The sequence below is a fragment of the Stenella coeruleoalba genome (assembly GCF_951394435.1).
Source record: "Stenella coeruleoalba genome assembly, chromosome: 3".
NCBI lineage: Eukaryota > Metazoa > Chordata > Mammalia > Artiodactyla > Delphinidae > Stenella > Stenella coeruleoalba.
Window position 1 is genome coordinate 89,374,013 of NC_137148.1, and position 16,129 is coordinate 89,390,141.

Genomic DNA, 16,129 nt, shown 5'->3' on the forward strand with positions numbered 1-16,129 from the left:
GTCAAGAGAGGTAATACAGATATTTGCACGCTCTCTCTCTTTCTCTCTCTCTCTCTCTCTCTCTCTCACACACACACACCTACAGAAATGTATAGTATTATGTTTGTGTCTGTGTCAGCATAAAGTTTATTGTACTGTGCAAACGCTCTGTTTGCTTTTCCCATCAGATCTTTCTCTGCCAGGACAGAGTTGCCTCCTCCTTTTCATTTGCTACACAGCATTCCATAGCATGGGTGTACCTGATTTTATTATTCATTTGCCTGTTGATGGACATCTAGCATGTTTCCCCATTTTTTTTTACTCTTGGCACCAGTGCACTCGCTGTAAACATGCTTGTGCTCGTGATTAGTGTTCATTTTAGGTAGATAAGAGAGGTAATTAGGGTATGTGTCTTTAATATTTAATATATATTACTTTATTGGCTTCTAGAGTGACTGTGACGTTTTGGAAGAGATTTTTGGATTGTTTTAAAGAAGTTTTGGGTTCTGGCAAGCCTTGTCCCTTAATTTTATTTCACTCAATTCAGTAACTCTCGCAGCTTATCAGATCCCAGATCAGTGCCCTCTCTCCTTGTTTGAAAATAGTCTGGAGCTCTCCTCTCTACTTAAGCATTCCTACAAAGCTTTTCCCAATCCTTGGTCCCAAAGTAATTTCAACATTTTCCAGTAGTTGGTCTGCTATTGAGACATGATGGTTGAGAGGTTTTGTCCTGGTTCTGCCAGGCCTTGTGATCTGGGGCAGATAATTTCCTCCTAGGCTTAGGGTCAGGAATGATTATATGTAAAGCCTATAATGTATGGTACATAGTAAGCACTTGGTACTTGTTGACTGTTGTCATTCCCCTATGCAGCTGAACCCTTCACTCACTTCTTGTGTACCTATTATGTGCTGGGAGCATAAGATAAATAAGACATGGTCCCTATACCTGAGGAACTGACCTTCTAACATGCATGTGTTTGCTCAAAATGAAAGTACTTACTCATCTTTTATCTATTTGAACCTTATCTATAGCCCATCTGCTTTCTCCCAACCAGTTAACTTCTGCATCATGAGGGACAGCCTCTCACATCTTTACTCATTCTGTTTAACAGTGATTCAGCACCGACCACCTGCCCAAAACATTGTTAAAAACTGAAATATGAGATAGTGTATAAGACAGTCTGTGTTTGTGAGCAGCTCATAGGCTCTAGGGAGGAAAAATTAAAGAGCTCCAGGGTTCTGAAACACTCGTTTGGCTTCTCTGTTATAGCTTTTCACCTGTGAACTGGCTAAATTTTACTTTGCATTGCCTGTGTGTTAATAAGGATAAACAATCTCCATCCTCTCTTCTCCAAGGGCACAGAGTGTGAGGTGCTAGCAAAAGGGCACTTAGTTCTCTGTTGAAACCTGGGAATGGCCTCACACCCGCTCCCCCTCCCCCATGGACTACTCTTGTTAAGTAGGAGCTATTTTCTTTCCCAGGATTGAAGAAAAACTAGAAGGACTTAGAAAGCCCTGGCCATCTATGCTCAGGTAGAACCATTTTAGCAAAAGTATCTTTTGCTGCCACATCCTGCAAAGATCCAGCATATCACTGGGACCACTGGGTTTGTACCCCTGCTTCCTGAGGAGTTCTGCCCTCAGTCCCATGAGCTTCTTTGGGACTGACACATCTTAGGAATTCTTGACACAAAATAGGAAAAGTCAGCAGTCTTCTTTCTCCCTCACACATGTTCTTCTTTTAAAAATAATTATTTTTCTTTGAGAACTCAGGGATACCTCCTTGCTTTTTTTTACCATTACAGGTTTCGTTTGGTTTGTTCACAATAAGTATATTAAGTTTGAACTTATTTTAAGTCTACCCTGGCACAGAATTTAAATCAATGTCTTGCTGAATTGTGAATGGACGTGAAGGCTCCTTTTAAAGGAGCTTTAAGCATTTGTTGCCCCAACAGGATCTGAGCATAATACTGAGCTTGAGAAAGATGATTTTCTCAATGGAAATAATTTATCATTGCTAGAGATAATGTGAAATTACTAATTTTTTCTCGAAGCATGTTTTTTGTAAATGTTTTCCAGAGATACATACCTTGAAATTAATGATGGTCTCTTTTGTGAAGACTTTATTTCATTTCATGTATTTTGTTGACCCCTGAGATAATAGTCCATCTAGAGAGGAGAAAACATAAAGCAGTACTAAAAACGCTATGAATGCTTTCAGTAAAGTAGAGTCACTTGCCATCTGCTGTTTTCCCTAATGCTGCATTAATACTAGCATCTCTAGTGCTACATGTTGGGTTTTGGGCATCTTTGGTTCATTTGTGGATGCTTGTCTTTTAAAATTTTATATACAATTCATTTGGTTTTAGAAAAATATTCTGGACAATGTAAGTATACTGGAAGGAAAGTTTGCATCTAAAGTAATGCATTTCCCAGTTCAAAGAACACACTATTGTTCTATCACCAGCATATGCACTTGCTTTTTTTTCCCCCCCCAAACTTCCCAATAGTGGTGAAGAAGTTTGGATCAACTATGTTGGCAGGTTCTGGTAATTCTCAGAAGGAAATGTATGTATGCATTTAATTAGCAGAGGTTAGTGGTTCAGACTGTGGCTATAAAGCAGGAAAAAAAATGGCACTTCCTTCCCCCACCCATGGAGATCATGCTCATCATAGTAAGAAACTGAAGTTGGCTCTGGTTGAGGTTGTTGAGTTGGAAAGACAACATCTACCAGAAGAGAATTTCTGTGAGCATGCTGAAAATTATATTGATGGAAACTGCAGCCCATTTAGTATTGTTACCATATTATTATTTATGGTGTACAATTTCCAGTTGTACTTTTCACATAAACCTATAATGCCTGGGCCAGCTGCATTTACATTTTTTCCACAAATCCCACAGATCCAAACTTCCTTTCTATTTGCTGTCTGAACTCTGGGGATTCTTCTTGGCTCCTGGAAAAAGCCTTCCTCACCCTCTTTCTCCCCTCCCTGCTTTTCTGTACACAGCCCTCTTTCTCCAAAGAGTATACTGGTTATCAGCAGAGTGACAGATTGTGTGTGAGAAGGGGGAGAGGTGGGTCATGAATAACAACGGTGGTTAAGTGTCCAGGGTTCTTGGAACCTCAAAAAACTTCAGCTCTATGAAATAGGATATGGCCAATCTTTCTTCTTTGACCACTTTCGTAATCATTCTCTTCCTTAGAAAATCCTACAGTATCTTCTATATCCACTCAAATCTGTATTAAGAGTGTTGGGTTTCTTCATAACTCCTCTCTCCAGCTCTGAAATAGACCCAAGGGTTCACTGAGGACCTGAAGATATAGTTAGGGTAGCATGACAGATAGAAATTAGTAAATACTTCAGGCTTATCCAAAAAAACAAAAATGTTCGATACATCTGGGACTTTTTCAAGCTCTCCTGTGCTTTATATAGCAAACGGCAAAATGAATCACTCCATAACAAGGGATCCTAAGAGACACCAAACTCAATTTAAATTGATTTAAGTTCTGGGGAGCTCTCCAGATTATACTTCACAAATACTAATATGGTAATACCAGTTTTAGCCATAAATCATTGCATTGGACCTCCTGTCTCTTTTCCTGGCTATAGATCATGGGCAGTAATACACTGTCTCTTGAACCACCAGGGTGTAAATTTCACCACTCATAATTTCCAGTGTGTGAGGAGAGCCTGGTGAAGAAGTAGGCTTGAATGGCTCTGTTGGGGAGTGGCAGTGCACATGAGTGGTGGATTGGCCTGTAGTGTGGCTGACCTTTTCTCATTTAATGTCCTCTTTCCCCTCTGGATCTCATTGCAGAATCATTTGCATGTTATATTTCACCTACATTTATCTCATTCTAGCCTCTTCATCCTTCTGTTGAGTTATATATGCCCCTGAATAAATGTTTTCTATTGTCTGATTTAAAAAAAGGTGAATTGTGACACCATTTGGCATATGAGAGATAGTAAAGATAGGAAGTAGGAAACAGGAAAATACCTGTAACGTTAGAAAGAGTTCTGTATAGTATATTTAAGAAAAGCGCGTCAATTATTTTTTATTAATGTATATATTCTTTTAACTTTAGGAATAGAAGGACAGTCTGTGGAAATTTCCAATATTGTGGACATCCGAAAAGAACATAACCGTGAGATTGCAATGAGAATTTCTTCTAGCATCAACAACCAAAATAGATTTTATACTGACCTAAATGGATACCAGGTAATTTCCCTTTAAAATGTTTAAGTAATGGTTATAATATGTAACTTTTATATGTGATGATGGGCCAGTTAATTTTGGAATCTTTGAAAAAATATGCTTAAGCTTGCAAATTATTTCTAAAATAAAACTGAATTTTAACACACTTTTAGGTTCTGTATTCAACCATATTTTCAAGGTTAGAACAAATATATTTGCAAGACTATTTTGTGAAATGTCTATTTGTAAGGATTTATTTTTTCAAAGGAAGATTTAGTGACCATTACGCATGTTAAATACCTTGATGCTAAAATGTATATGAATTTATCTAATAGAAAGGGAATATTAATTAGGGACTGATGGAGTATATCTTTTTTTTTCCTCACAAGGAATTGGTCTATGTATATTTAGTTTATTCCACATATGTTTTTAAATGTATGATTTAATACTGGGCTCTTTTAAATTTCAGGAAAACTCTTCTCTCTGATGTATATGTGTGTGTACATATATACACACACATATGTGTACATAGACATAGATATACAAATAAAAACATCCGTTTAGAAATGTGAGTAGGTGTGTATTTAGTCAAAATTTTCATGAAGTAGTTTAAAATAGTAATGGGAAAATTGATTCATAAAAATTTTTTAAGATTGTCATTTCTCTAATTTGCTAGAGCTCTTTTGAGTGTTACCTAAATCTCTGTATTCAGAGTGTATGTGTGTAACAACATATCTTTGAAATAATCCTATTAGAAACATGAGCATGTTTGTTTTTGTTTGTTTGTTTGTTTTGCGGTCCCCGGGCCTCTCACTGCTGTGGCCTCTCCCGTTGTGGAGCACAGGCTCCGGACGCGCAGACTCAGCGGCCATGGCTCACGGGCCGAGCCGCTCTGTGGCATGTGGGATCTTCCCGGACTGGGGCACGAACCCATGTCTCCTGCATCCGCAGGCGGACTCTCAACCACTGCGCCACCAGGGAAGCCCCATGAGCATGTTTTTGAGGCATTAGCATTTTAGAAATTTCTGGCTACGAATAGAAATAATTTCACAAATGCTGTTACTTTGATTTTCAACTGGGATGAGTGGAAGGGATTGTGATAATTTTCTCTTCTACAATTTCCTGCAAAAGTTAAATTTAAACCTTTTCAGAGCATAAAAATTGCAGCATACATTTTGAATTAACATGTTAATTCTTCTACAGCTGTTTGGTTTTCAAATGAAGCCCTGGCTTTATGGTGATTCATTTTCCTTGTGTACAAAAGAAAGGCTTTTCTTAAAGTCTTACAGAAGCAGTAATATGTATGTGTGGGTGTATACATGAATGAAAAAACTTAGTAAAAATGAATAAAAATGTGAATTTTCTTTACAAGGTTCGACCATTTTAATAAATAGGAAAATATTATTTTTAAGTCTATAGCCTAAGTGTTTCCTCTTTTTTAGAATAGGCCATTTCTTAAGCTTTGAAAAGAGTAGTTACTTGGGCCAAACTAGAAATCTAGACCCGCAGGTGGGGAGTGAGGGTAACAGCTACACAACTGTGACCGTTTTAAATGTCTTTTTTTTAAGTATACAACTAAATGGAGTAGGAAGATCAGGATTGGAGATTTCTTTCTAATTAGTTTCCCTTCCTTCCTTCCTTTTTTTTTTTTTTTTTTAACGTTTTACAGTTGTTTTTTCCACCAGTTTGTTAATGTCCTAGGGCTGTGATATAAACCGCCACAAACTGGGTGGCTTAAAACAACAAAAATTTATTCTCTCACAGTTTTGGACATTAGGAGTCCAGAATCAAGATGTAGGCAGGGCCCCACTCCTTCCATCGACTCTAGGGAAGTATAACCTTGCATTTTCTAGCTTCTGGTGGTTGCAGACAATCCTTGGTACACCTTGCCTTGTAGACATATCACTCCAATCTCTGCCTGTGCTGTCACATGGTCTCCTTGTGCCTCTGAATGTCTCTCTCTGTGTCCAGATTCCCCATTTCTTGTAAGGACACCATTCTTTTTTTTTTTTTAATCTTATTTTTTTATTTATTTTTGGCTGTGTTGGATCTTCATAGCTGTGCACGGGCTTTATCTAGTTGCGTTGAGCGGGGGCTACTCTTCGTTGCGGTGCGCGGGCTTCTCATTGCGGTGGCTTCTCTTGTTGCGGAGCAGAGGCTCTAGGCGTGCGGGCGCACGGGCTTCAGTAGTTGTGGCGCACGGACTTAGTTGCTCTGTGGCATGTGGGATCTTCCCTGACCAGGGACTGAACCCGTGTCTCCTGCATTGGCAGGCTGATTCTTAACCACTGCGCCGCCAGGGAAGTCCCAAACATCTAGTTTTTTTTTTTTTTTTTTTTTACATCTTTATTGGAGTATAATTGCTTTACAATGCTGTGTTAGTTTCTGCTTTATAACAAAGTGGATCAGTTATACATATACATATGTTCCCATATCTCTTCCCTCTTGCGTCTCCCTCCCTCCCACCCTCCCTGTCCCATCCCTCCAGGCGGTCACAAAGCACCGACACCATTCTTTAGGTTATCGCTCACCCTAATCCAATATAACTTGATTTTATCTGCAGAGACCATATTTCAAAGTAAAATCACATTCACAGGTTCTGAGCGAACATGAATTTGGGGGGACACTATTCAGAACCAGTAAGTTGAATGACCTACTGCAGGGTTGTTGTGAAGATTAAAGATCTTATCTGTGAAATTCTCAATACTGTGCCTGGCATTAATGGTTACTCAGTACATGTTAACTATTATGTTTATGTTGAACTTCTCCTTTTCTGAGTTTCATGTCGAACTTTCATGAGTTTAAAAGAAGAGATGGCATTTTTATGTGGTATAAGATTTCTGATAACAAAGTCTCTGTTTGATGTCTCCTCCTGAGGTTTGAGTGAGTCTCCTTGACCCAGATCAGCTTAGTGCATTGTCAGTCTCTCAAAATATAAAATTAGAGTTGTATTTCATGCATTCAGATACTAGACCAAGAAAAATTGGAATTTGGAACTGTCTACATTGAAACTAAACAAGAAGAGTAAGCCTTGAATAGTTTTTAAATATAAATATGCATTTGATTATTATAACATAGTATGTTAGAGGATTTGGTGAGGAGATGTGTGGTATTTATTAAAACTGATACAAGAATCATAAGAGATATTTCTTGAAAGGGGATAGAGAGCTATTATGCTTAGCCTTCATTACAAAAGCAGTATGTTAGATGTAAATGAGAAGTGAATCCTTAATACCTTTATAATTTGTTTTATGCAAATATTGGAGAGCTAGAAAACTTGTTAAGAATTTTTATTCTGAATTTAAATGGTAATGCCTATTTTAAAAATCTGGACAAGTTCTACCTTTCTCACTTAAAAATTGTTTTCTAAGATGCTCATGATTTTTCTTCATATTGTTTTGAAGAATGTTTTCATTTCTAAGTTAGCTGTTCTATTGGACAAGAAAGGTGCTGTACCTTTTTTTGTTTGGAAGGAAAACCATCTGTAGTCGATAGTAATTTCTTTAAGTACATGTGTAAATATCACTTGATTTTTTTTTCCTTAACGAGAACTGTTTGGTCTTACAGATTCAACCTAGAATGACACTGAGCAAATTGCCTCTCCAGGCGAACGTTTATCCGATGACTACAATGGCATATGTCCAGGATGCTGAGTATCGCTTGACCCTGCTCTCTGCTCAATCTTTAGGTGTTTCAAGTTTGAAAAGTGGTGTGTTGTTTAGATTCTTTTTTGCTCTTATAAGTTTCACTCCCCAGTGTATAATCTTTCTGCTGGTAATATGTGTTAATTATCATCTCCAGTCACAGGCTTTCTTCTTTTGAGAACCAGACTGTTAGTTAATTTTGAGCTTTATGAGACCAATGTAAAATAATAAATTTCCTTAATCTTCAGATGAAAAAAGAGGGACCTAAAAGTCCATGAAACGGATTATTTTTAAAGATAATTTACTTCACCTGATGGCTCATTGTTTGCAGAAGTCTGTCATTATTGTGACTGATTGGGAATGGAAATTCAGACTCAAATTAAACTAAGTTTAGATAGAGTTCAGATAACTTAACCAGGTTTACAAAGGTGGAAAGTTACAGTTCAAACTTAGGTCCTTCTCTGAATCCCATCCTTCTAGGACACTACCAGCTGAAAAGAAGAAAGGGAGTAGAGATGATACAGATATGGGGATAAAGAGGTGACAGACATGACTTTACAGATTCCAAAAGAGAGAATGTAATGGAGTGAAAGAGAAAATAGATAGTAGACGCTGATTGATTTTTTTTTAGAACTTTCTATTGGGAGACTTTCTCCCTCATAATACATGTTTTTAATTATCATATACGTGTCAATTGCTCTTCTTTCCTTACATACTAAGAGTTGCTAAGACAAGCATGTTATGGAGCCAGGCAGATAATAAATGTGTACAGATGCCTGGCATATTCATTTTGTATTGGGTATATGCATACAATCCCACTATTTATATTATGTATATACATGCATTCTGTACTTCCACACACAGAAAACCTTACTACTTATCATTTTTCTTTGTGGCCTTCACTAGACAAAATCATGAGATCATGTCATGAAGACATGAATACAGTTATAAAAATAATAATGGCCTCATGTTGGGGCTCCAGTGGGGAGTGCTTGGGATTTGAGTGAATTGCGGAGCACATCCCCCCTGTACACTGGGGTGGCCACTGCTTTGTGTCAGCTACTTGTCGCCATGGGGAAAGGGGCCCAGTGTTGCCAAATTTTTCAGTTTTTGAAGAAAAGCCCAGAAGTTTGGAATTTTATGAGAAGTTGCCCATTCTGTAACTTGTGACATAATGTTTTAAAAATCAGAACATAAAGCCTCTTTGTGTCAGAGATGACTCCTGAGCTACCCATTTTTAAACTCTGCCTTAAATTCTCAAAACTGGGCTCTACTTAAATAGGGGACTAGACCTTAGGATTCAAGCAGTCATGAACCAAACAGTATTATCTCACTTCCCTGATCAAGAGAGCTATGGACATAAAAACAATTTGAGTACAGGCCAGGAAGTTACTCAGTGTCACATAGTATATGAGCTAACATTTGGAGGCAGAGAGAAGAGTTAGAAATGACCAAGAGATTGATATACTAATTTGTGTGTGAAGAGATCAAATTCTACATAGGCATGGGGACAGTTAGCCCCAGTGCCTGAAGAGCATGTTCTGGACAATTGTCTTATGAAATATGGGGAAAACAACAATGAAAATTCTAACCAGCACTGTTAATTTTATGTACTGGATACCTAAACTGAGAAGATAGAAACTAAACAGACTTGGTTTGACTATGTAAGCATAATAGTTATTAAAATCCTTTATGTAGTTCCCTTTTATGCCAAATGATTGCTCAATACAGTAGTAAATATGAATGAATGGATAGATGAATATATATATTTAAACACATATAACTTGAGTGGGTTTGGGGGGAGTATAATCTTAAGCATATAAATATGTCTCTGGGTGATTTCTTTTCAGTTTTTTTTTTAGTCTGTAATTTTATAACCTAACCATTAGCTTACAATTTAAACTAAAGGAGTTGTAGAATTATTGCATAGCAAATAAAGGAGCCAAATATGACAACTTTTGGGGCCATAGGAGAAAAGACAAACTAACACAGTATCAGAGAGGGAAGGGGGTACATGGTGGGTGTCTCCAAATTCTAGGGCTTCAGAGAATCACAGCATATCAAGTAACCTAAAATTTTACTTCAAATCCTTTTTAGATTCTGTCCTTCTGTGTTTGTCTTATTACTCCATGCGTGATGTACATTTTTTAATGAACCTCATAAACATTTTTAAATTCCAAATGAAGCCACTAAATTTTTGGAGGATTTAATTTACTGGTTCTATTCATTTTTTGTAAGTTTCACTTTAATTTTGATCTCTTCTGTCCCATTTTTAAATTTCTTATTAGATTTTACTAGAAGCTGATAAAGAAAAGAAGAAATACAATCTTGCTTTATGAGTTTATACTAGCTGCTTTGCGCTATTATCGAGAGGAAGCCCATGGTACTGTGGGTTGTATAGGTCTGTCTCCCTGACTGGAGGAAAAACTTCAATCGAGACCCTGCCTTGTATTATGAGGTTCTCAATGAATAACCCTGGCCTGTTTGTTTGTTTGGTAGGTCAGATTGAAGTTATCATGGATCGAAGACTCATGCAAGATGATAATCGTGGCCTTGAGCAAGGTGTCCATGATAACAAGATTACAGCTAATTTATTTCGAATACTACTAGAAAAAAGAAGTGTCATGAATATGGTAGGAAAAAAGCTCTCATGTTCGGACGTTGTTTGTTCTTTGCCATCCAAAATTATGACTTTATACTTTTCTATTTTTTGCATTTTCCAATATTGAGATATTTTTGTAATAGACTTAGCCTGTATTCACAAAAAAGAGAACTTCATTTATATATACTGTGTAAGATTTACATTCAGGCCATTTTAATTTTTAGTTTTGCTTATTGTGTAGATATAAAATAATGTTAAGGAATCAGCTTGGGTGAAATTTCCTGAAATTACTTTGAAAGAAATGAGCGTTGAGTTTAAAGGATAGAGCTTAGTCATGTACTTAGGAGATTAAGTTTGATTAATAAAATTTATTTGAAACCTTAGTATACTCATTCTAGTCTTAGGCTCATCTGTTGAAAGTAGATTTACTTGAACGCTTTCTTGTTCAGTTTTCATTACTCAAAGCAAAATCTAGCATTCCATGTAAAAGAGTCTGGCAAAAGCTTGATCGGACATGAACCAACCTGACAGTATACTCCTTCAGGTGGCAGAAAAGTTACCTCAGAGCCCCCCATAGACTGCTGACTACCCACCTCAGATGGCCCTGGACATGGCCCGTTTTCACTTACTCTGCTTTTCATCTTTCCACACTGACCATTTCAGATCTTTTCTACTCTTTTCAGCCAGTGGCCTCACCATCCACTGTGTAGAGAGAACAGCCATTCATAGGGCTCTCTGTTCTAGATACCAAGCATCTACTCCCACCTTGTCCTTCTTCCCTTGTGTTACCTTCCTTTCCTTGTAGCCCAGTCCCTCCAGTGTCCTTGGAACTGACCCCAGTCTCCCTCCTGAGGATCCTTTTGTTAATCATCCTCCCTCCTTCCCTGTCCCTGCTCCTCATAGCCTTTCAGTTGGCTTTTAAATGCTCTTCGTTTTCTATCATGAAAAACAAAAACAAAAAACAGCCCTCACTCAGACTCTCATTTCTGTTTCCCCTACACTATCTCCTCTACCCCACTGAGCCAGAGCTGATGAGGTGAGTTTGTGTCCTCACCTCCCTCTCACACTCAGTTCATTTCAGTCTGGTTTGAGCCCCCATCATATGCTCTTGCCAGTGTCACTAGATCCAGTGGATGTTTTCAGTTATCATCTTACTTCACCTTTCAACAGCATGTGACGCTGACCATTGTCATATCCTAAAACACTGCCTAGCGAGCTTCCATGGTGCCCTACTTACTTGGTTTTACTTGGTTTTCCTCCTGACTCTGGGGTAGTTCTTTCTCTGTCTCTCTCATAGCTCTTTATTCAGCCATTAAATATTAGAGCCCTCAAGGCTCGGCCCCAGGCCTTTTCCTTTTCTCATTTTGTACGGCCTTCCTCTGCGTCAATTGGAACCCACAAATACAAGCCCCCAGCTTCGGTTTCACCTCTCACCTCCAGACCCATCTATCTGGTTGCTTCCTGGCATTTCTTTCTACATTTTTAAGGGCATCTCAAGCTCGACATATCCAATATCATTCTTGTGATCTCCCCCCCCACACCTGGCCCTTTTCCAGTGTTCCCTCTCTTGATAACTAGCACCACCTTCCATCCAGTCCAGCCGCCTATGAGTCATCTCTGATAGACACTTCTCCTTTGCTTGCTCTCTTCTCACAGCAGAGTCATCACCAGTGCTTGGCTATCTCATTGCCTGAATATTTCCAATCTATGAACTTGATTACTTCAGCGACTCTAATCTAAACTAGCATCATGTGTTTCCTGGAGGTAGCCTATACACATCCACTCTTGTCTCTTCTTTCTGCTATATCTGTTTTTAACCCAGTAAGCAGTGTTTTTTGTTTTTTCAAAACCAAATCTGTCCTCCCTGTGCCCTGCTTAACCCCACTATGTCTTCTCATTGCTCTCAATATAAAAGCCAAATCCTTACCATAGCCCACAGATCTCCTCGTGGTATGGGCCCTGCCTGTCCCCCATCCTCATCTACATGGCTTTCCCTGTTTCTGCTCTGGGCCAGCTGGTTTTTCTTTCAGTCATAGGGACTTCCCATGCACCCAGCCCTCAAAGCACCTTTGCACACGCCTTTCAATCTCTCTGCCCAGCGACTCTTAGTAATAGTTCAGATCAGGGCCTACTTCATCAACTGCTTCGGCTTGACCAGGTCAGATCCCCTTCTGCGCTCCCTCAGAACCATGCACCTCTCCTTTGTGTTTGTGTGATTATGTGATCATTGTTTTTCTCCTCTTTGGGACCGTAAACCCACTGGGAGTAGGGCTTATGTCTCTATCTGCTTCTAGGATTATTCCTAGCAGAGCAAGCACCCAGTGTATGTTCTGTGAATGAATACACAAATGCACAAATGAATGAACTGTGATAGCACATTGCACCACTGTATTTATCGCAATTACTGCTTACTGCCTTGTCACCGTATGCATGTTCTATTCCCCCTACTAGATTCTAGGGATTTGTCTACTTCATTTGCATGTGCCCCACAGGGCCTCCTTGCCTGTGGTAGGCATTCTATAAATAAAATACTGGTTGATTGAATGAAATGGCAACAGCTAATTATGGCAAAGAATTCTCCCAGTAGTTAGAACCTTTTAGGAAAAGATTTTAATATCCATTTTAGATGTCAAGATTTATACCAGTTCTTGAGACTCGTGGTTTAAATCAATTACTGATAAGAGCTTAGTTTTAGGATTAAAACTTTATATAAAAATCATTGTCTGAGTGCTGGCAGCTACTATCTTCTGCTCCTCCTGAAATGTTTCTGGCTTTGACGATTTTTCTCTCTATAGACACTAATTTACAAAACTTCTGTTAACTATGGCAATAAAAATGTTCATGTCAGATCTATAAAGCTTTCACTTAGAAGTTAAATAATTTGTTTACTGTCATTCAGAACTCTTTGGGTAGTAATTGATTTAAATTTGATTCAAAGATTTTATAATCCTGTGTTGGTTAAATTTTTCTTTTGCTAAACTATAAATTCTTGGGCTTAAATCAATAGTTTCTTTTAAATAAGAAATGAACTAGAGAAGAGAAAATACATTTTAATTTCTAGCAAAATTGATTAAAAAGACATTTGATTAAGAAATGTTAATATGTCATCATGTAACTTAAATTTTCTAGAAAGTGTCTTTATTTTCAACTCAGACTTATGACTAAAATATCAATGGTAGAAACTGAGGTGGGGAGACACTCCCTGGAAGGGAACGCATTTTAGTGGGAAGCTTTGAGCCTCATGGGAATAATCCTGGATGACTAAATGAAAGCGTCCTGTTCTTGAGCGTTCTGCAGAGAGGCAGTGAGAACAAGACTGGAATGATAAATAATTGCTGGGAGAGGTATAAATGCCCAGTGAAGCACTGTGGCTGTGTGAGGTTGACTGTCATCCGTGGGAATAATGCTCAAGGCTCAGCAGAAGTGGAAAATAGGAACTGTCTTATCAGCATTACTCTTCAGGGTTTGTTTCTTTGACCCTTACTTCCTACCCCCTTTCTTCTGGCGACTAGTATAATAGTAAAGGGGGCGTTGAACTAGGAAGTGTTCGTGTGTTACAACTGGGTCATTTTACCTCTGGATACCAGTTCTTCACATATAAGGAGAGGAAGTTGGAGAGATCAGGTAAAAACTCAAATGCTGACAGGGCTCAGGGAAGTGATGGCATGAGGGAGGTTGTTCAGGTTTGAGGGCAAATGCTTACGTGAGGTGACCAGAGGGTCTGTGGTGAACATGAGGATGGACACATCCCACTTAGGAGCCACAGCTCAGCCCTAGATGATGTTTCCACATGAGAATGTGGGGACCCAGTGTGACTTCATTTTCCAGTGTTTGGGGTAAAAAAACAGTTATCTGTTAAGGGGAGTTTTTGTTATTATTGTTGTGTTGATGATTTTAATGTGAAATCTCTTGGATTTTTTTCTTTTTTTGAGAGGTGGCTGAAAAACAAATAACTTTTTAATACCATACAGAGCTACCAAAACATGTCTAATAGGCCAGCTTGGCCCATATACTACTAGACTTCAGCTCTGCGCTAAATGATATTTATCTCTAAATCTTACAGGTCTACATATTTTCATTCATTCTCTCTCCTCCCTCTTTGTCTTTTTACCCCATCCTTCCCCCTACAGTAATTTTCTCTTTCATTTATACTGCATTGCTTGTTAATGTAGTAATTAATAAATTAATTAATCATCAACAAACATTTATCAAGTTCTCACCGTGTGTCAGGTCATTCTGAATAAACAAAGGTGACTAAAAAAACGATCTTTTTCTTAATAATTTAGCAGGTTTTGATGTAGACAGAATGGAAACCTGTGATGTTTAGGAATCAGAGAACTCATCTGGGCTTAATGAAGGGCACGAAGGAGCCTGGCAAGAAGTTCTGACTTATGAAATAAGGGCTGAAACCCAATAGAGAAGATCGCAACTTGGTGTGGTTTGGATCAGAATGTGCTAGAAACTCTTTTTAATGTTGAACAGGATGCAGGGAGAAAACCAGACCTGTACAGTCTGAAACCTTCCAACCTACAAGAAACCAAATAATGTTTAGAGTAGTATATTAGTTACTATAAGGCTGGAAAATTCATTTATAGCTTAAACGAACATGTAAAATTTCCTATAGTAAATGTATTTTATAAGCTTTGGGTTTATCATCAGGGTTATGGTTAAAAGATTGGTGATAGCTCCACAGTTAAATATCTTGCTAGCCCCTTACTGCTATAAATATGTTCAGAAAGTGTGGGAATGATGGCGCTCTGCCTGAGACTTTGCCACACCCGACTTGGTCAGCGTCCAGCAGTGTTACTTGTTCAAGGAGCTCTTCTGACACCAAACCACAACTCTTATATAAACTTTTCTTCTTTATCTTGCTTAGGAGACAATAAATAGCACAGTTCTTGAATGCTAAAAGTGCTTACATTCACGGCATTGTATCATTTGACAAGACTTTTCATTAACATGTTTTCGAGTCTGCATATTGGTTTTTTTAATCCCAAACAAGTTAAAGGATGAGGCTTATACTTTTGATTCCAAAGGGAGCTTTGTTTCTTCTAAAAGGTTGGGAGGATGTCTGGGGTGGCAGTTCCTAGCACAGGTCAGCAGAGCGGTGTGGGACTGACTATGTGACAGTCATCTGGGGGGCTTTTAACTTTACCTTCCGAGGGTCCCACCCCAGGAGGTTCTGATTCAGTAGATTTGGGTTCGGGTCCAGGGATCTATGTTTTCTAAAAGTTCCCCAAGCGATTCTGATGTATGGTCAATGTGGGGGAAGCACTGAAGGTCAGAACTGATTTGGGTTTGGAGAAATAGTAAATATGCACATCACTGCTACTAAGGTATAGATAATCTATCAAGAAGTACCCTACGTACTCACTGAAGCGTCCAAGGATTCCTCCAAGAGCATAAGACAAAGCCAGAAAGCTTTTTCTGAATGTTTCTTGACCTAGAATGGACTTAATGCCTCCGGAATCTGATAAGGCAGGTGTTTTCCTGCCTTAAAAAGCTTTTATCTTTTATTACTCAGAAGTGATTTTGTCAGCAATCCTGACCTAGATTATGAAGTCCTTTGATATTTGAGTATACTTAAAGCTTCTTGTTGAAACTGTTCCCTCTCTCTTCATGCTATTCTACAAGCTGCATTAAATTTCAATATTGCTGAAGAATATTATTTTATATGCTTTATTTAATCTTTCCTTAAAAAAAGGA

General features: G+C 38.4%; 1 protein-coding gene across 2 annotated transcripts in view; it reads left to right on the forward strand.

Annotated features, from left to right (window-relative positions):
* Positions 1 to 16,129, forward strand: part of MAN2A1 (mannosidase alpha class 2A member 1) — a 159,576-nt gene that overhangs the window by 129,684 nt on the left and 13,763 nt on the right. For both annotated transcript variants that reach the window (XM_079916619.1, XM_079916620.1), the window contains 3 exons: positions 4,068 to 4,201; positions 7,745 to 7,886; positions 10,321 to 10,454. In XM_079916619.1, the coding sequence (XP_079772745.1) occupies positions 4,068 to 4,201; positions 7,745 to 7,886; positions 10,321 to 10,454 (410 nt within the window). The remainder of the gene's footprint in view (positions 1 to 4,067; positions 4,202 to 7,744; positions 7,887 to 10,320; positions 10,455 to 16,129) is intronic.